Raw genomic sequence first — 21,272 nt, 5'->3', positions numbered from 1 at the left:
GAAGCTCTTAATTTACCGGTCGATCTACGTCCCTACCCTCACCTATGGCCACGAGCTGTGGGTAGTGACCGAAAGAACGAGATCGCGGATACAAGCGGCAGAAATGAGCTTCCTCCGAAGGGTGGCTGCCTCTCCCTTAGAGATAGGGTGAGAAGTTCCAGGAGGGGCTCAGAGTAGAGCAGCTGCTGCTCCACATCGAAAGGAGCCAGCTGAGGTGGTTCGGGCATCTGACAAGAATGCCCCCTGGGCGCCACCTGGGTGAGGTGTTCCAGGCATGTCCCACCGGGAGGAGGCCCCGGGGCAGACCCAGGACATGCTGGAGAGATTATATCTCTCGGCTGGCCTGGGAACGCCTTGGTGTTCCCCCGGATAAGCTGGAGGAGGTGGCTGGGGAGAGGGAGGTCTGGGCCTCTTTGCTTAGGCTGCTGCCCCCGCAACCCGGCCCCGGATCAAGCGGATGAAGATGGATGGATGGATAAAGTTCTCTTAATTAAGTCTTTAAGATTTAAGATATTTAAGGTGAAGTAGCTGTTGTAATCCCCACTTTCTGAATGGGTGTTTAAGATGTTATATTATACACATGTGTGCACAGAATAAGGGACATGGTGCTGCAGAGATTGCTGTTGCTTAGTGTTTAGCACTCCCACCTCACAGTCAACAGGTTTTGGGGTTTGAATCTATCGAGCCTTTCAATGTGGAGTTTACATGTTCTCCCTGTGTGGACACTCCAGCTTCCTCCCACAGTCCAAAGGCACACGTGTTAACCGTTCATCCTAAAGTAGCTGTATATCTGTGAATGTGTGCTGACCCTGCAACAGACCTATGACCTTTCCAGGATGTTTCCTGCTTTTCACACTATCACAGCTGGGAAACGATGATAAGTAGCGTTGGCTGATTAAATCCAAATTATATGATGTCACCTTCAGGTGCTTCTGAGAAACAAACTTACTAATAAGCTGTTGAACTCCTGTCAGTCAGCTCTCTGGGTTTATCAACCACAGATGTGTTGTTTATAACAAAACTCTTAATGTTTGTTTGCTTGTTTTGTACACAGGTTTATCTTAAAAAATTCTAATCCCAATGGCATTAACTGTTTAATGAAATAAATCATGTAATGTAAAAAATAAATAAATCACATTTTTTGCTCACGGTAGCTATACCTGAGCTCATGAGCAAGTGAGCTAATTATGTCGGTCAAAGTCAAATGTATGAAAACAAATTGACAAAAACATTCCTGATGCCACTCAATCCACACATGCTCTTATCTCACAGGCTGTGATCCACTGAAATAAACTGAAGCTGTCTCCTTCTCTCTGATGCTTCATATTAAGGTCTGATGCTGGTTTTATTAAGTGCCTGAAACGGGCAGAAATATGTGGGGCCTTGTTCAAAACATCTGGGATGAAGAGTCAGTGAAGACAAACATGATGGAGCTCAGTCAGAGAAAACAGTTTCCAACTGCAAAATAAAAATAAATAAATCAACTGAGAAAAATTTACAATTACAGAATTGACATATTTAACATTTTATTAGTCGTTCCACAAAAGCACTGTGAGTTTGCCTTTGTTTGTAAGTACTGAGCTCAGTTCTGTCGCACTTTTCCAAACAAACATCCCAGTTAAGTTAACGAAGTGAACACAGACCTGAAAGACTTTAGTTGCATGTTTCATTCATGATAGAGCGCTGTGCAAGTCTAATGTCATTAAAGTTTACTCAGAAAAAGTGAAACAGGTGATTCATTGTCCAGAGAAAAATGATGCAAAGAGGAAATATTTAGAGGTAGGCAGGATGATGACAGCGATGCTAATCAGGTGTTGAAAAACAAAAACATGTCATTGCAGCTCAGAAACCTCTCAGAAACTAGCTCATCAAAAAAACCTGCTGAACTGCATTTCAGTCAAATAAAGCATGTTTTTAGTCCGTGCACGTGTGTCAGAGGTGATGAATGTTTCCACATTCAGAGATTCCTCCTGTCAGTCAACTGGTAAGTAAAGGCAAGTAAAGTCCATGTTGTTGATCAGAGCAGCCTCACAGGGTTAAAATCAGACCTTTCAGTTTTGAACACTTTCAATTTGTTGAGCTTTTTTATCGTAAAAAAACTGTTTGTTTGTTTTTCTCCAGTTTTAACAAGGAAAACCTGCAGCATTTTTCTGTTAATCCAAGAGAGACATGTAGACATCGTTATGTAACCAGAAGATTCAAAATCACTGAATAAATGCTAGAAACTTTCTAACTGACAGACAGACTGCTGTGAATGTTGCTCTCACTCTGAACTGATAATAGCCTGAAAATGCACCGTGCACACATATAAAAACCAAAGAACGGAGGAAAAAAATTAATGGGAACATAATTCATGCCACACAAAAAACATAAAGGCACACACTGGAGAATAAAGCGCTCGAAAGCAGTGCAGAAGTCTGACCTTAGAGTTCATCTGTGACCTGAGTGATGAGGATTATTCAGAGCATGGCTCACAGGTGAGAAGAGTTTAAAAACTGTAGTTTGTACACAGGTTTAACTTGAAAAGTGTTGATCTCAATGACATAAACTGTTTAAATAAAACACCACACATGTCACCCATCTAACTGTGGATCTGTGGCTCATTCAAGGCAGTGTGAAGAACATGATTAAAAACAAAGAAAAACTATTCTGATGTTACTCAGACAGATTTGTGATCCACTAAAATAAACAGGAATATTTAAATGGAACTGAGTCTGGTCCACCACCTCCACACTTGAAATTTTAAACATTTTAAATTGTCTTTTTAAGACATGTTTATTAATTATTCAGCAGGTTTATTTTGATCAAATGATGATTTTTTTTCATCTGTCTCAGAAATTTAAAATAGAGAAAAAGAAGAGAAAGGGTTAATTAACAAAAACCAATCAGTCAATCATTCATTAAAAAAGTAAATGAGAGAATAAATAAATACATGAATAAAAACAATATTATCTTATTTTTAACATTCAGAATCTGCCTTCAGACAATGTTCTTTAGATTCTTAAAGGTTGAATCATGAGTTTGTTTTGAGTAGAAAAAGATTCTGCAGATACTTTCTGTTTCTGTTCTTTGTGGAAAAACAGGAACAGCAGCTCTGAGCAGGACATTTGTGGAGGTAAAAGTGAAAATCTGATCAGCTGTTTTCTCTCACACAGCCTCACTAGGAACCACAAAACTCTAAATTCAACTTAATTTGAGTCCCTTTGTTACAGACTTTAGTCCAAGAAGATCAGTACCGTCAATTTGATTTTAATGAATATTAACATCACGTGTTCTACAGACAGGATAACTGATGTAAAACGTTATTTGTGGATGTTTTTATGTCAGATTTGTTCATATTTAAAAATCAGCTTGAGCATGAAAGTGGTCGAGTGTTTTTCACCTCTCCAGAGCACCAGCTCAAAAGGGGTCATAGGTTTTCTCCATTTTCTTTGTACTATTTTTGAATCGTTACCTTACAGTATAAAGCACCTTGAGGCAAGCAGTGTTGTGATTTGATGGCTATATCAATACAATTGCATTATTTTAAATCATGTCAACAGGCCAACATCAGACCACTGACATTTCTAGTATCTATACAAATAGAAATATTAGAGCTCAGTGTGTATTTATATTGACTGGTTGTCAGTGATGCTTTCTTTCTAACAGTGTGGAGTTTTTAGACAGAAAGTTGCAGCACACTCTCTGGATATGCAGGGTCAGTTACTACTTTATAAGTGTATTAATGACATGGCACTGACCTTAATATCCACTGTCAGGAAAGCTGGACATAGAAGGAAGACACAGATGGGGGAAAGGTGAATGGAAAAGTGGGATGAGGAAGTTGGACCCGGCGTTAGGGAAAGAGGAGAAGAAAAGAAAGGGAGATAGAGGATGGAAGAATGTGGACCTGGGCCGAGAGAAGGAGGACAAAGGACAGGGAAAGGAGAACGGGGAAAGCTAATGGGAACATCGGGGATAGGGACAGGGGGACAGGAAAGGTGGACAGAGAAGTGAGACAGGAATGTGGGAAAATAAATGAGAAAGTTGGAGATGGGAGGATGGGTATAGGGAAAGGTGGACCCGGGATGAGGGAAGAAGGACAGAGAACAGGGGAGGGAGATGGAGATGTCGGAAGAGGAAAAGTGAGTGAGAAGGGAAACTGGGGGCGAGAATGAAGGAGGAAGGAACCTGGATGAGAAAAGAGGACAGAGAATCAGCCAGTTCTCAGTCCCGAGGCGTTCCTTAGGTACGCGAAAGGTGACATCCGGCGTTCCTATCCTGGGTTCTGGCTGAGACCTAACCCTAACCTTATCCCAAACTAAAACCTTATCCCTAGCCATAAGCACCACTTTAATGACATTCGAAAGTTTTTTCTAAAGCGCTTTGTGGAAAATAAATATACATGTGTAGATAAATGTTTTCATGTCTATCGGCATCCTGGAGAGGCTGTCTGCATCCACATTTTCCTTACCGGGCCGATATTTAATTGTTAAGTGGAAATCTGCCAGTTCTGCTACCCATCGACACCCTGATGCATTCAGTTTGGCAGTGGACAGCACATAGGTATTGGATTGGATTATTCTACATGGTGAAGAATCCATCCTCGACACAGTCAACAAGATTCACAGGGAAATTCCTCAATCCACTAGACAGACAGATCGCAATGAATTCACCACTCAGGTATGTTGCAGGTCTTTTGTGGTTCTATGTTTATGTGTTTCATTGTGTGTAAAAGGGCTATGGAAATAACAATTTATCTTATTTCTTAGGTGTTTTCAACCTCTGCTGCCACGCTGACGGCGTATGCGGCCAAACGGAAGAAGACAGTCTATATTCTGAGCAGCATGCACAGCGTGGTTCAGACTGATAACACTACCAAAAGGAAGCCAAACACTGTCACCCTTTACAACAAAACAAAGTGTGGCGTGGATGTGATGGACCAGATGGTTCGGGAGTACACTGTCCGCAAAGGAACACGGCGCTGGCCAGTTGCCGTGTTTTATAACATGATTGACATGGCAGCACTGAATGCACATGTGCTGTATCAAGCATGCACCGGGACGAAGGAAAGACGGGTGGACTTCCTGGTGGAGCTTGCAAGAGAGTTGGCTCACTCTCATGTAGCTGCGAAGAAGGCAAGAAAAGAACAGTTGCTTTGGACACAACCCTCCACACCTAGTCCTGGAAAAAGAGCCATGTGTCAGGTCAAACACAAATGCAAGAACAATCATGCCACTGTGCGATGTGTTCACTGCTACAGATACACATGTGGTAAATGCAGACTACAGATACCATGGCAGTGCCAGGATTGTGAGTGATTGCTGAAAATGTTGAAATGTACTCACTCACTTTTTATTATTATTTGTAAATATGTGTACAAATGGTTGGTTTTTTGTACTGTTTTTATCAATAAATCTCAGCAACAAAGGACCTACACCCATGTGTGTTGATTTCTCCCTAAGATGGCAAACTGAAACACTCCAAGTTGGTGACTTTTGGAGATTTATTTCCCTGGATGATTGAGAATGCATCAAGATGAAACACAAAAGAAAGTTCACAGCTTTTAGCAGCTCCAGCACCCCCTCATCCACACACCCCCACTCCCCTCCCTCCAGAATTCCCAGGTAACAACCTAATATACATATGAATGACTAGCCAATTTAGCTTCCACTTGGCTGAAGCTAAAGCTTAGCTAAAAGCCATTTGGCTGCTCTCCGGGTTTTAAAGGTAGAAAGGTAGAAGCCTGGGACTCCTAGTGTTAAGTATTGTATGAGCACCCTGAGAGCAAAGTGCTCTAATGGGGTGATTTGGTACTATATGGTCTTTAAGATAAGATGGGACGTGATTATTTAGGATTATTTAGCCAAGCCTTTCTAATTTTGTTATCATTTCTAAACGTTATCATCTGCAACTCTACCAGGGCTACGTCATCATTACATCTGTCTCCCTCTCATTCCCACAGGTATTCTATAATTCTACTGTACATAGTTGCTCCCTACACTCACTACAGTTCACACTGAAATGTAATGAAATGTGCACACTATAAATAGATTCAGTTACCGCTGGGATAATGAATAATTATACCTAACTTAATGAATGTCTTTTTAGTTAAATAGCTGACTTGTTTTTACCCATGAGAGTTTGGTGAACTGTCCCTGTGCCCTATGACAGCTGGGCAGGCTCCAGCCTCATTATAACCCTGATTTCGATAAGCAGAATAAACTGGATGGATGAATCCTTTTCTTTTTTTTCTTTCATTCTCTTTTCAGCTGCTTTTGCATATTTTTCTGACTTTGATCAATATTTACATTCATTTTCATATTCAAAACCAAGGCAGCTACAAGAGAGCCTTTGTTGAGCTGGGTAATTCATTTTCACTTGCAACAGAAAAATCACACAGAAGAGGGACTATTTGGGAAATGTAAGTCAAGTTTAACATGATTTGTATTTGACCTGAAATACAATCTAAAATCCAATTATGAGGCCCTGCGACAGACTGGCGACCTGTCCAGGGTGTAGCCCGCCTCTCGCCCTATGACAGCTGGGATAGGCTCCAGCACCCCCCCCCCCCCCCCCCCCCCGCGACCCTGAAAAGGATAAGCGGAAGTGAATGGATGGATGGATGAATGGAATCCAATTATGATGACACTTTGTCATTTTGTCAGATTTAGCAAATAAAATGATTTGCCATCATAATTAGAGTCATAATGTAATATCTAAAAATCCAGAAATGTTTGGCTAAAATGAAGTGAGTCTTTCAGATATTCAAGTAAAAATTCTACAGTACTACACTCATTCACCTTTTTTATACATGCACACACATACACATATATTACTTTAGGAATTTTTTGTTGACTTCACATTAGAAATGTTTTAGCTAGCAGAACAAAGATGCAGGAGAATCTGTTTCTGCTCATTCTGATGGGTAAGTGGATGATCTTATCAATCATACAGCAGTACTGTTAGCTTAAAGCAATAAGAGTGATTCTGGACTGATGCACCTGTTAAATGGCAGTAATGGTGAAATAATTGTCTTCGGAGCCTTATATAAACGAGAGGAACAGTGTAAGTGATTTTCTTTTTGCATTTTTATATTATAGAGCAAGGCCAAAGTTTACTTACTTTTACCTTACTTTTTAGACAAAAATGTCAGCAGTTTTTAGGTGTGTCTGCATGTTTGTGCTAAATGATAACAAAAAGGTTAGTGTAATTAAACAGGTGCTTTTGTGACAGTGATGTTGGGGGAGCTGGAGGCTGGCCCCGTTTGAAGTCTTTAACTCATTTTATTGATTTTATCTAAAAAAAAAAGAAAAAATAATCACAATCAGGGTGAAAGTCACGCATGCTCCAGCTCCATGTGAGGCAGCTTTACCAGAGCAAGACTCTGAGAGAGACAGGTGCATCTTCACACAGAAACCAGTCTGGACCAAATGACAAAACGCTGAATTGACCATTTGAGCCCCGACCAAGGACTCCACCCTGAATATCAGTGAAGCCATTTAAAATAGAGATGGCCCTACCCTTTAACAATGAGGAAACTTATGACACTTGTAGTAAATAAGAGAGCTAAACATTAAACACTGGCCAGTGAGACTGTGAGGGACGGTTTTTAACCTGACCAGTGAGCCAACTTTAAGTCCTTCTGAGTGAATCACACAGAGGTTTAGAAATCAACCAAGGTAGCTTTGCAAATTTTGGAGAGAGAAAAAAACACAACTCCTGACCAGCTTTTCTGCACCTGTTTATCATCACCTTGTACCAGCAGTGATCAGTGTTGCTGTGGCCCAAACATCACTCTGTAAGAGATTTTTTGATAAGCTGACAAAGAGCCTTTTTTTACCGCCACTAAAGAAGACTCTGCATTTGGATCTGATCCAGCACACCTCAGGAAAGCAGCGACACATAAAAGACTGTGACTTACAAGAAGCGGTCGACATTTGATGACAGATCTTAGATAATCGTGACGTACTGTATTTGAGAGTGTGTAAGTGCTCTAAAATTGTATATTATGCTTTTAAAATGTGAAATGTGATGTGATTTTAAGCACCAAAGAACATGATTTTTAGAAAAATGTTATTCTTATGTTTTGAACGTATGTGTGATTAAAAAAATAATAATCTATCACTATTGTATGCCTTATAGAAAAAGTGTTAATTGTATGTATTTGTAATCATGTATCTTTGATAAATAAAATAACAACAGTCACTTGGAAGTGAGACTGTTAATCACAAAAATGGTGGACAGAAAAGAATTTTCCAGTTTAGAATAAATCAGAATAAATCAGATGACTCAGTTAACATTTTGGATTTATTTACATAATATCAACATATCAAGGAGTTTATGACTTCTCTGTTTTTCTTTTCTCAAAGAAAAGACATAAAACTTCACAAAATGTGAAGTTACAGCACAATTTACCCAGACGTACTTCTTTTTCAGTCAGGGTCCTTTTACAACATCCATAATTAGCTCAGGTAATGAAAATACAATTATGGCATAGACAGGAAGTAAACTTTAACATTTGAAGTTCAAGTCTTGCTTAGACGATGTGAAGCATCTCATGGACCTTTTTTCTTGGATTATGCATCAACCTTATGCAAATCAGTTGTAATTTATTTGAACAAATGTAGAAAGCAGCACTTCCTTTCTTCTGTGATGCATTTACTTTACTACATAAACTAGACATTAGTGTTGCCAACGTTAACATTTCTCATGTCACCATCGAGCATTTTTAAAACCCAACTTCAGTATATGCAGTGTGGACTCGCAGATGGAAATAGCAATGAATCTAGATATTCAAAGTTTTCATCAGGCAACCTTTAATATCTTCAAGGTTTTTGTTTTATGTTTTAAATCAAACATTTCAGCATTTTGTATATTTTCTAAAATGGCACGGCCTCCCCTTCTGAACATCTTCTAATCATGCCGTCCCTATTTCAGTAGCGGCTGGGGACGAAGACAAACAGCTGCTGCTGGAGGAGCACCGGAGCCAGGGCAGCAAACATTGGATAGTGCCACAAGTGTGTGTGTGTATGTGAAACATAAAAATAAAAAGCAAAACAACAAGCGGGTCCTGTCAGGTCCTGTCAGGTTTACATTATCATATACCAAATCCCTAATATAATCAGACCCAGGTAGAATTAATGTTGTTCACTGTAAGAAACTACAAAGTTTCATCAATAGTTTTTATTTCTGTAAGCACTACTAAAAAAAAGGAAGAAGGATATATACATTTCCATATAATATGTACGTGATTCTTTGAATTATAATGTGACATAATCAAGTTTAAATCAAAGCATTCACCCCTACTTGCTAAAATCTACAAGTAACAAACACTTAGTTTGTTGCAAGTAAAAGTAGCATTTTTAGCATTTATTCAAGGAAAAGTTATGTTTGGTCAGCACTATTTTTCCTTGAATAAATATCTCAATAGTTCCTCTACTATCTCTACTTATAAAGTAATCATACAAGTCATAAGAAAACAACACTCCTTTCTCTGCTTTCTCTTTGCTGTCCACTCTCTGTCGTTGTCATGATCCTAACCATTATTTAACAGTGTGTTCCAGGACAGCTTTAGCAGCTTTCTGAAAGGCTTCCGATGCACTTTCTGATTGTTCAGCTGCAGCATATCCTAACCGACCTCCCTCTAACCCTTTCTGTATAGCAGCCAGTGATACTGTTGCATCTGTCTGCTCCTGCAGATTCAAAAAAGCTGATGTGACCATCTTTGCCACACCAAGAAAGGCTCCAACCAATACGCCTGTTGCTGTACCTGCAAATATAATCAGCAGCTTGTTCATCACACCCTTTTTAGCTTCAGTGGCAATCTGTTCAACCGACATGTTTGCTGATGACTGTCTAATGAGCTCTTCCTCTTTCTGTAGTTCACTTTCTATCTTTTGTAGCATCTTATTGGTGTAGCAGCTTCCATTGTTTGCCTCACTTATCTTGTCTATTGTCCTGAGTATCTCTGCTACTTGGAACCGATTGCTCCTGTAGTCATCTTCTTTGTTGTTTTTCCAGTATTTATTATCAACAACATGGCATCTGCCTCCACACTTCTCCACCAGATTGCTGAGCTCTTTGTTATGACTGATGAATTCCTCGATTCTCATTCCCTCTGGGAGCTGGTCGCCATGAGTGAAGACAACGGCAGCGTATTTCATAGCATCTTCAGAGAAATCTTGACATATTTTTTTGATTACATCTTGCTCCTGCTGTGTAAATTTCTCCACTTTGAGGACGATGAGAAAAGCATGAGGTCCGGGAGCGCACTCTGTCATGCACCTCACTATCTCATCCCTGAGTAATTGCTCAGACATGCCTGTGTCAAAAATACTACGAGTGTCAATAAAACTGATGTTATTTCCATTTACAGACTTAATTACTAAACGGGGCAGACTTATTTCAGAAACGGGTGAATGGCATACGTTGAAGACATTCTCTCCCAGTATGGTGTTGGCCAGGCTGCTTTTCCCAGCCCCAGTTTTTCCGAGTAGAACAATCCTCTTTGAAGTCAGTGCTGGAAGACAAGAAACACTTGTGTAAATGAAGAGATGTAGAAGTCAATTTCAAAATGTCTTGTTGGTTTGCTGCTGAATAACCATAACCTGGTTATGGTTTTGTTTATGTGTTTCCTGGAGTAAATGAATTTTCTATGAAATTGCCTGCTATTACATTTGCAGTCCTAAAGTTAAAATGGGTATTTTGAGCAAGTATGTTCATGATATTCACCACTTATGCCCAACCTACTGGCCATAAATTGTTAACTACAATAAGTGATGAGATGATGATGGGAAATTTATTAATTTTGTATGTGTTTGTTCATTAATCAAACTACTAATAATAATAATACTAACACGACTACTAGTACCACTACCACAATAATAATAACAATACCAAAAATACTAAATTTTATTTTAGGCACCTTTCAAAACAAGAAACGTTTTTTGAAATTATCAATGAGAGTTGATAGTTTAAAGAGACGTGTTTGAAGATGGGATTTGAAGTTAGAGACCAAGATCAATATTGAAGATTACTGTTAGAAGAAAGTTCCAGATGTGGGGGCAACTGCAACTGTAAAACATACTGAAGCACGAGTAGTGAAGTGGACAGAAGAAGAAGATCTGAGGGCATCGGCGTAACTTTGTGCTGAACATTAGGGGATTTTTTTACCCAGATTAAATAAATTTGGGTAAATTCCCAGATGATTAAACATGCAGCTATTTTGCGGGTAATAACAGAAATGAGTAAAGAACATCAACAGCCTATTTATGCAAGATAATTCATAATTTTATTGGTTGGGTCTGATTATTGAGGGGGGGGGGGGGGGGGGGAGGTCATAACCCCCCTAACCTCCCTGGAAATTACGCTCCTGCCTGAGGGTGCAATTGGGTGTGTTATGCAGAAGTTCAGAGTTGTAAGTTCAGAGATTTGTAATGCAGAACAAGGTTGTGGGTGACTTTAAAGTGACTAGGAGAGTTTTATTGTTTAGAATTTAATCCCCTAAGACCCAAACTCCTTCATGGCATGCATTTTTAATTTCTCTTTGATATCTGGGCTGATTGGGACCTGATGAATGTAAAAACAAAGAATTACTAGATTTTTTTTACCTGATTTTTTTTTCTGCGAAAACTGAGATCCACATATGAGGACATTCGTTTTAAATGTTGATAGATCATTGCCAGTATAATGTCCTCGTAAGTGGACATCAGGCCCTTGTAGAGCAAAATTTTGTATTTTGGTCTAGACAACCCAAAATATGATGTCCACATATGTCGATGCCAGGCCCTAGGAGGTTAAAGCAAGGTCTCATAATAAGAGATAATATAGCTGTGGGTAATTTACTAATAGGACAGGTGCAGTTTCTTAATTGTAATAAAAACAAACAATGAACATAGGTCATGCATGTTAAATGTAGCACAAACTGTTTTCAACAGAATTGTTGTAGTAGAAACAGGTTTCAGCAGCTGAGAGACTCAGATGAGGGACTGTAACCTGTATGACAACATTTTGAAATCACATCCAGTAACATTCTTGTATACAGAACACTTAAATCAGTTCAAGGGATGAATTGAACTGGATTTGCCTGATTGAAAAAACTTTACGTTTGTACTTTGCGACTGATGGTGTGAACAGATGATATGCAGGGTGTCTGTGTCACATATGGTCAAAGTTTATGCAGCTGAATTTGTGTAGGTCCATCAGTAAAAACAGTAATGAGTATGGGCTCAAATTGTGGTCATAAATATTTTGTATTTGTAAATCAAATGCTTATTTGTGAACCGAGTTTTGTAACCGTGTAAACCAAAATATGTAAAAATGTTATGTTTGTGCATCTACAGATGAGAATTTGTGTGTGTGTAAAAGAGATTTGTGTTTGTAAAAATATTTACAGGAGTTACAAATTTTTTGGTTAAGGTCTGCTTACAGATACAAAGCAAAGAACTACGCGTAAAACTCTGCGCTCAGCTTCCCTGGCTATGGGACTTACAAATACAAATTTTGATCCGATTTTTCTTCCTTTCAGCAGATTGGTCAATGTCACGTTAATCACAAATTTAACAATCCAATCAGAGAACAGATGGGTTTGGCTGTCGGAGGGGTGCTTTACGCAGTTTCAGGTCCTGGAAGAATAAATGCCCTTTTACATGCCAGCTCAGTATTTTTCTTCATCACCATGAAGGATCACAACTCCAATGTCCAAAGTCAAAATCACCCTCTGTTCTGTTCGTTTTTCGAACAAATTAGCTTTGAACTCCTCTGCACAGGCACTGAAATTGCTGTTACAGAAGCCACAATATGCTGAAAAGACCCCAACACAAAATACTAAAGATATGGAATTTGAAGCTTTGGTAATTTCTTATCACATCTTTGTCAGACTGCCCATTCCAAAACACCAGATTGTTGAGAGAGGCTGCATGCATTGAGTTACATGAGTCTTTGTCATGCACTCTTGTGCATCATGGAGATTCAACAGAGAAAGCGAGAGTACACATATGTGGTTTCTACATCACGTCACACTGACTGCTCACAGCAGACAAAAAGACCCTCAGACTACTGAAAACATCCAGGTGTCCCCAATACCAAGTCTGCCCCTCTCAAGGGATTTTTGTAACAATGAATTGATTCATTCAGGTTTTTCAATTAATCAGAAGCTAATAAAACATTTCCTTTAAATGCATATTTGTACCCTTTAATTGTATTTGATATAAAGTAAGCTTGACTGACCGTCCATGTTCTCAAAAAGAAATCACACTTGTCACCGGGAACTCACAATGTCCTTGCTGCGTGTTTTTCCACCTGCTCTCTTGCTGCACTTTGGCTGTGCTTTCATTTGTCACCAATTGGACTTGTTAACTGACACCTTAACTACACAAAACAATGAGCAACACCTCATGCTCATGAATATTTTTTTGCTGTGGGATTGCAAATCGATTCAAACCCACAGCACTGTTCACATTTTATGTATCAGAGCTGGTCATCACATTAACCTGTGTCAATTTTTTTTTGTTTATTTTATAAGTAGTAACAGGGCTGAAAATCAAAAGCCACATGTAATATAAAAACTATTTATAAATAAAAGATATTTATGAAAAAATTGTTTGAAGCAGATACTTTGATAACTGTGACTGCACAATGAACTGAGACATACTTTCTTTAGGGATTATTAAAGTATTCTGATTCTGACATAGTGTTGAACAGCTCAGTAAATCCCCTCAGTGCTTTAAAAACAGGACAATTCAGAGTTTGAATAAGGGACTGGTAAAATGTTTCTGTTTCTCATCCTAGTTAAAGAAGTTTTAAACAAGGAAGGTATTTTTTAATTAAGTTAAGTTTGAAAAATGGGAGAAACTGATGCATTTATTCCCTCTTGACAGTTTACTGGTACATGCACATGTAATGCTTCATTAATGCATAACTGCAGATTAAACAATCAATCAGTGCATGGAATCCAATGTCTTTGAAATCAGCTGCTTTTTTAAAATAAATGTAGCACTATTAATTTTTTCTGAAAAAATATAAAATTTTCATGGCTCAAAACACATTTAAGCTTTATTTTTACACCCACTCCAAGTGTCACAATCAATCTCGATCTGCGGGCTAAATATGAACTAGAAGCTACATTTGAGGGAAATTAGTGAGACGGTCATGCTGTCTCATGCATAACAATAACAAGCACAAGCTGAAGAAGAAGTGAAGCAACAAATAGCCAAGATAACCACTGATCCTGAGACATGCTTTCATCCTGGCCTCAGGCTACAATTTTAAAAGACGGCTTCATGACCTAAAGTTGTTTGATCACTATGGTGTGACTTGTCCTTCCAGTTGGGGAGGATGAGGTAATGAAGATGGGACAAGGACACATTGTGGAAGAGAGACAGAGATTAATACTAACTCAGGATTAAATGCAGAGAGTTGTATAAACACATAGTGAGTGAAAAGGGTAAGTGAACAAGAAACAGTGCATTATGGGAAGCCCCCAGCAGCCTAGACCTATTAAAGCATAACTAAGGGAGGATTCAGGCTCACATTATCCAGCTCTAACTATATGCTTTAGCAAAAAGGAAATTTTTAAGCCTAGTCTTAAAAGTAGAGAGGGTTCCTGTCTCCTGATTCCAAAGTGGAAGCTGGTTCCACAGAAGAGGGGCCTGAAAACTAAAGGCTCTGCCTCCCATTTCACTTTTAAATACTCTAGGAACAACAAGTAAGGCTGCAGTGTGAGAGCAAAGTGCTCTAATGGTACTGCTAATACAGTACTGTGTGGTCTTTAAGATGAGATGGGGCCCTATTGTTCAAGACCTTGTATGTGATGATGTGATCCTTCCTCTGCACATGCCTCTCTAACTATGTCTCCATCTTGGTCACTGCTAATATAAATCTTATCATCTTTAAGTCTATCACCAGCGTTAGTCCTTGAAAACTTTACCATTATATCTGTCTCCCTATCATTCACACAGCTATTTTTTGATTCTACTATATACATCTCTTCTCTCCATTACATAGGTTTCCTTTCACCTGCTCCCTATGCTCACTACAGATCACATAGTCTGTTGCCCTATGACAGCTGGGATAGGCTCCAGCCTCACCCCTGATTTGTATAAGCGGAAGAAACTGGATGAATGAATCCTTTTCTTTTTTCCCTCTCGTTCTCTTTTTTAGCTTGTTTTGCATTATGTTATGTAAAGCATGTTCCTGTTTTCAGTGCTTCCTTTTCTGACTTTGATCAGTAGTTACATTCATTTTCATATTCAAAACCACGGTCACTACAAGAGAGCCTTTCAAAGTCAAAGTCACCCTCTATTTTCTCCGTTCTTTAGACATATTAGCTTTGAACTTCACTGCACAGGACGTGAAATTGCTGCTACAGAAGCCACATTATGTTGAAATGACACCAACACCAAAAATTAAAGAGATGCACTAAGTTTTGTTGCCTCTGCTATTGTTTGAGTCCTTTAAGATCCAGAGGTTCCAGTTCATGTCTGAGTTGATTAAACTGACTTGAATTTGATGGTTTGGTAATTTTCTATCACATCTTTGCCAGACTGGCCACTCTAAAACACCCAATGGTTGATTTTGCAGATTAATTCTACCTAATGAAGAAGGTAATTACACTTAAAATAAAAGTGTAGAAAGGAGGAGAGCACCTGAGCACAGAAGTACAGATACAGTTATAATGTGTGTTACCATCAAGATATCAAGAGAGAAAGAGAGGCTGCATGCCCAGAGATGCATGGGTCTTTCCCACATAGCAAAATTGGTATGGTCCGGATCTGGCCCACACAATGTGCTTACACATGGCCCACATACTGTAAAGAATGACGACCCTTTGGTGGCCCAGATCTGGTTTGCCAAAGGTGGCCCACACATGGGGCCATGAATAAACTCTCACTAGGGTTTGGATAAAGTGTAAACTCACAAACCTGTCAAACCTGCATTTGAAACGTTGGCTACCATAGCAGTATAGTATTGCAACATGGCATTTGGGTCTTCTAACTAAACCAGGAAAATAGGAACATAAACAGTGCCATCATTGCCAGACCTGGCCCACATCTGGTTGACATACACCCTGCCATGACACCAGTCAGTCAGAAGTGCCAGCTTGATTACGGCTCCCGGCCAGGTCTGCTTTATATGGGGCTGGGCCACATAAACCAAACCACAATCAAGCAAGATGTGGCATGCCATCACATACACAGTGCCATCTATGCCGGGCCTGGCTCATATCTGGATGACATGCATCTTATCATGCCAGAAGTCAGCCAGCAGTGCCGGCTTGACACCAGATCCGGGCCAAACCTGCTTGCTATGTGGGTGAAGGACCCATCCCATCCTGGCAACAAACTGTTCCAAGTTCTGCAATCAGGCAGATTCTGCATCATCCGGGCAAGAACTGAGAGAGGAGCTTCTATCCCCAGGCAATCCAAATGAAACATAACACAGTCAAAAAGACACTCTAGGCCACAGTGGGGAGGTGACAGTTGAATGTTAATACCACATTTCGGGTGGAGTAACTTGTTTCTGGGTAAGGTCAAACTATTTGGCAACTGTACAAATACAAAATGAAACAGCCACAGCGCTGAGTCTCAGGTGTGGTCAAATAACAATAGTTACAAGTTAGTTATTGGTGGCTGTAGCTCAGGTAGATCTGCTAATCATCTACTAATCTGAAAGATGGTGTTTCAATGCCTTGCTGCTGTAGTCTGCATGCTAAAGTATTGTAGGACACAACGCTGACCCCAAGTTGATAGAGAAGCGCATTTGCATTGGGAGAAAGTGCTTGGGAATGAGGAAAGCTGTATAAAGTGTTCTGAGTGTAAGAAATGTTTTGTGTAGCAACCCATTTACTACTATGAAATGTATTTGCAACTCACTAATAGGATGTTAGTGGTGGCTTCACAAGTTTTAAATATGATGAATACATATAGGCAGCATAATGATGTGAGGGTTTACACTGTCATTTCACACAGATTAATGGCAGTATTTTTTATCTTTAAAGGACAATATATAATGACTAAGCTGTTTTATTATCTGGCTGTGGATCTTTGTTTATTTAAATGGATTCTTCCAGTATTTATTGTCAATGACAATAATCTGAAGATTGATCTCTTCCCGTGACAGATTTTCTCATGTCTTTTTAATGATTTTTACTCTTTTTGTATTTTTTCTCTTCACTGTTTGGAGCTTGTTATTGGCCTAGTACGCTCCTTTGATTTTCCAGCTGTGGCTGCATTGGCTCCTGACAGCATTTGCGATTTTAACAGTCAGCTTATACTTTTGCACACTTGGAGCCAATGGAACAAGTCTCATTCTTATGTACGCTACACCGTGTTACCTTGAATGACAAAGTCTGTCTGTGTCTAAGGAAATGGAATGGAAAGTGAATAAGTTTACATAAAATTATGTTTTATTACTTTTATGCTCCAATCAACAACAGCTGTGCTTTAGTGAGTGAAAGTGAGGCAGCAAACTGATACATTGAAATAAAATGCTGTCATTGTCATAAGGCAGTGGTTCCCAAACTTTTTTTGCTAGGCCCCCCTTTGTTTGACAAGAAAAATGTCCCTCCATTTAGAAAGGCACAGTCATCACGGTGTAATTATTTTACCTGTAGTTGTTTTTTTTTCCTGTGTAATAATATTCAACATTGATATCAATACATGTTTCAAAAAATGCCTCTCTGTGCAAAATGGGTTCAAAAACATAAAAAACTGTGGGATACTGTTTGTCCACGATTTGAACCGGTGGAACAAATCGTGGCAGGATCAGCCTGATATTATTTGTATCCCACTGTAACTTTACTGTATACAGAGCTAACATCTCCAAAATGTCAGGAATAGTTACATCATTACAACAAGTGTTTGTGAACTAAAAATCAAGAATGTGGGATACTGTTTGTCCGTGATTTGAAGAACCCAGCATGTGGTCCCGACGCAGGGAAAAGCAATTCTGCAGGGGAGATAGGAAAGGGAAGATATGCTTCACCATATTTTCTAGTCTTTGGCTTAGAATGAAGTTGGTTTGGAAACATTCATTCATATTCAGCGATGCTTCATCTCCTGCACTGCGTTTGTGTGGGCGCCCCGTGCTAGCAGTGTCCAAGCATTTTTTTTCTTCCCCTTTTCACACCGCGCCCCCCCCCCCTGCAATTGCTTTGCGCCCCCCCCCCCCCTAGGGGGCGGGCCCCACACTTTGGGAATCTCCGTCATAAGGAAATGATCCCATGACAAACATATTACTTAGTTTAATACATAGAGCTGTTTGGCATATTGAGGGAAAACCTCACATGAAAAACTGTGCATCATTTATACACAGACGATTGTTTTTTGATTGGAATTGTTATCAATGAATCAAACAATATACACATGGACCCATAACGAAGCACAAGGAGAGTCACATAATAAAAAAAACACCTGTTTTATTGATGTACAGTACATTTATATGATTATGTAAAGGTCCTCTGGAGCTGCAGAAGACATCATACAGATCATCCTCACAGTTACTGTTGGTGCGGCCTAGATCTCGGCTGAAGTCTAGAGGTGATCGAGCGTTTGCCCTGGCCGCACCAGAGTTGTGGAACAACCTTCCGATTGGCATTCGGGCGTCTGACTCTATTCAATCTTTTAAATCACGGCTTAAAACGTATTTGTTTAATCTTGCGTTTTCTACCGGTTAAATGCTGGCCTTGTCTGCAGTGATTTATTCTACTAATTTTACTATCATGCTTTTTATTTGCGCTGTGTATGTCTTATATATAGCTATGTGCTATAGCTATATTTTTTCTATTGGTGGCTTTTTCCTGTGAACATAATTCTACACTTTTATTTTTATGACTCTGATTATACTTGTGTTAATTTGTTTTATGTTAAGCACTTTGGCATGCCGTTGGCTTTTAAATGTGCTCTATAAATAAAGATTGTTGTTGATTGTTGTTAACAGGTAAAATAGTGCTGGTACTGCTGCATGTAAAAGCGTTAAGACATCACAAAGCTAAGAAGAACTTCTGATCAAGCAATTTCAGATTATAATCAAGTAACTGTGGAGGTAAACACAGACGACACGAGAGCTCCCATTTATTTTTTACTATACATGTTTTAATATAGGACCACTACCTTTTATTTACTCAACATTTTTAGGATATTACAAAAAAAGAAACACATTTATACTTTCCATGAAGATTCAAAATCGGCCAAAATAAAAGTATTTTAATCTCATAGTTTAGCCACACAGATTAATGCTATTTTTATGTAAGATTTAAAGGACAATATATGATGATTAAGCTGTTTTATTATCTGTCTGTGCGTCAGTGTTTATTCAAATGGACTCCAGGGATTGAATATTCTCTCATACAAAACATGAAGTCTATTCCAAATGGCCTCAAAACCCCCCACAACGTCCTCTTCAGAAGGTACTGGGACTGGAATGGGGAATGATTCAGATGACACAGGAAGAGACGGAACGGGAATAGATGGAACAGATGGAACTGGGACAGGGACTGGATTAACTGGAATTGGGGTTTTCTCTGGTATTTGTTCTACCACATAAGCTGGCACTTCTGTTAATACCTTACCAAACTTCGATTTGATCAACAAAGCTGATACAGTTGCAAATAATCCTGTGATGATTGCCGCACCCACAAAAGGTTTAAGCCATGATTTTTGTACATTTTCCACGTGTCTCTTAATGATGTTAACTTTAGCCTGCTTTCTAATCTCTTCCTGTGACAGATTTTCTGCTGACTTTCTAACCCGATTTTCCTCTTTTTGTATTTCTGTCTCCAGTGTTTGGAGCTTTTCATTAGTGTAGTATCCTCCATTGTTTTCTGTCACTATATCTTCTATGCTATTGAGCAGCTCTGCCACCTGGAACTTGTTGCTTCTATATTCATCTTCCTGGTTGTTCTTCCAGTATTTATTGTCAATGACGTGGCACCGACTCCCACATTTCGTCACCAGATCACTCAGAGCTTCACTTTCATTAACAAAATCCTTGATCTTCATTCCTTCAGGGAGCTGGTCACCATGAGTAAAAACCACTGCAGCATATTTAAGAACATCTTCAGAGAAATGCTCACATAATTGTGCGATGACAGCCTTTTCGTGCTCTGTGAATTTCTCTGCTTTAAGCACAATGAGAAAAGCATGAGGACCCGGAGCACACTCTGTAATACAGCTCAACATCTCATGCTCCAACTTCTCAGACCTGCTTGGGTCAAAGAAACCAGGAGTGTCGATTAAAGTTAGGCTTCTTCCATCAACAGTCTTGGTCTCGCTCTGAGACAAACATGCGTTTGAGTCATTAAAATGATTAATCTTCAATCTAGTCTCGCCAAATATGGTATTAGCCAGACTGCTTTTCCCAGTTCCAGTTTTTCCCAGCAGGACAATTCTCCTTGTCTTTGTCACTGGAAGAAAAAATGAATAGATGAAAAAATCAGATTAACTCATTACCTCATCTGCTTCCTGACATCTCTGATCAATTATCAGATTTCAGATCAAAAATGTATCAACCCATGTCAGACCACCGTGTCTAATTTACACAAGAAATCAGTAGTCAACAAAACGCATGTTAAGCACATTCAACGGTCCTTAATCATCAAAAACTATTAAACTGGGTGGGTAATATGTATATACATGTACATGTGAATAATTTCTTTTTAATGCTTTCCCACAATTTTCCCATTTTTAAATTTTGGTTTGAAATAAAAAAGCTCCCTCTGATGTTACTGCAACTTCTGAATGTGTGTCTTGGACATAGTGGACATATTATATATAAAGGATGGCCCTGTCTCAGCAAAATTTTGCATGAACATTGTCATGCAATAAATCTATTTTGTATGTTTTTACAAAATAGATTTATTGTAAATCCTAATTGTTTCTAGATTCCTTTTATTAAATAAAATACTTATTTCTGTCATGGTCTGGAGTCGGGTGACTCCGTGTTTAAGTTTTGTTTATTCAGTGTTCTGGGATTTTGTGGGGCTTTCATAGTTTTGCCTTTTGTCATGTTTTCATGTTCCTTACTTATTCTTTAGGACCGCTGTGATTTCCCAGCCTTTAGGTTTTGTCTGAATGCTTCCCTTGTGTTCCTTGTATAATGTCATGTGTACCTGGTTTGATGTTCGTGTTATTTCTCGTTTTACTTTGACAGTCCCATGCCCTGTGTCAGTCTGTCTAGTTTTCCTTCCCTTGTCTCGTTATGTCTAATGAATCCCAGCTGTGTTTTGCTCCTGTTTCCCATTTCCTCATTACTGACTTGTATATTTAAACCCTGTGTTTTCCATTGCCCTTTCT

The 21,272-nt window shown here is 39.1% G+C and overlaps 2 protein-coding genes across 2 annotated transcripts; both read right to left on the bottom strand.

Annotated features, from left to right (window-relative positions):
• Positions 1–9,194: 9,194 nt before the first annotated feature.
• On the bottom strand, positions 9,195–18,576 carry LOC113014118 (GTPase IMAP family member 7-like). The gene is made up of 2 exons (XM_080295543.1): positions 18,464–18,576; positions 9,195–10,518 (listed from the first exon to the last, which is right to left on the bottom strand). The coding sequence occupies exons 1-2, from the start codon at positions 18,574–18,576 to the stop codon at positions 9,525–9,527; spliced, it is 1,107 nt and encodes a 368-aa protein (XP_080151669.1). The 3' UTR covers positions 9,195–9,524.
• A 477-nt stretch (positions 18,577–19,053) lies between these two features.
• On the bottom strand, positions 19,054–20,393 carry LOC145423257 (GTPase IMAP family member 7-like; the record flags this gene model as incomplete). Its single annotated transcript, XM_080295534.1, has 1 exon — positions 19,054–20,393. A coding segment is annotated over one exon (1,104 nt), but the record flags the coding sequence as incomplete, so codon positions are not given.
• Positions 20,394–21,272: the final 879 nt, after the last annotated feature.

Source organism: Astatotilapia calliptera, chromosome 3 (assembly GCF_964374335.1).
Source record: "Astatotilapia calliptera chromosome 3, fAstCal68.1, whole genome shotgun sequence".
Taxonomy (NCBI): domain Eukaryota; kingdom Metazoa; phylum Chordata; class Actinopteri; order Cichliformes; family Cichlidae; genus Astatotilapia; species Astatotilapia calliptera.
Note: the sequence above shows the minus strand (reverse complement) of the source record. Positions and strands in the feature narration are given on the sequence as shown.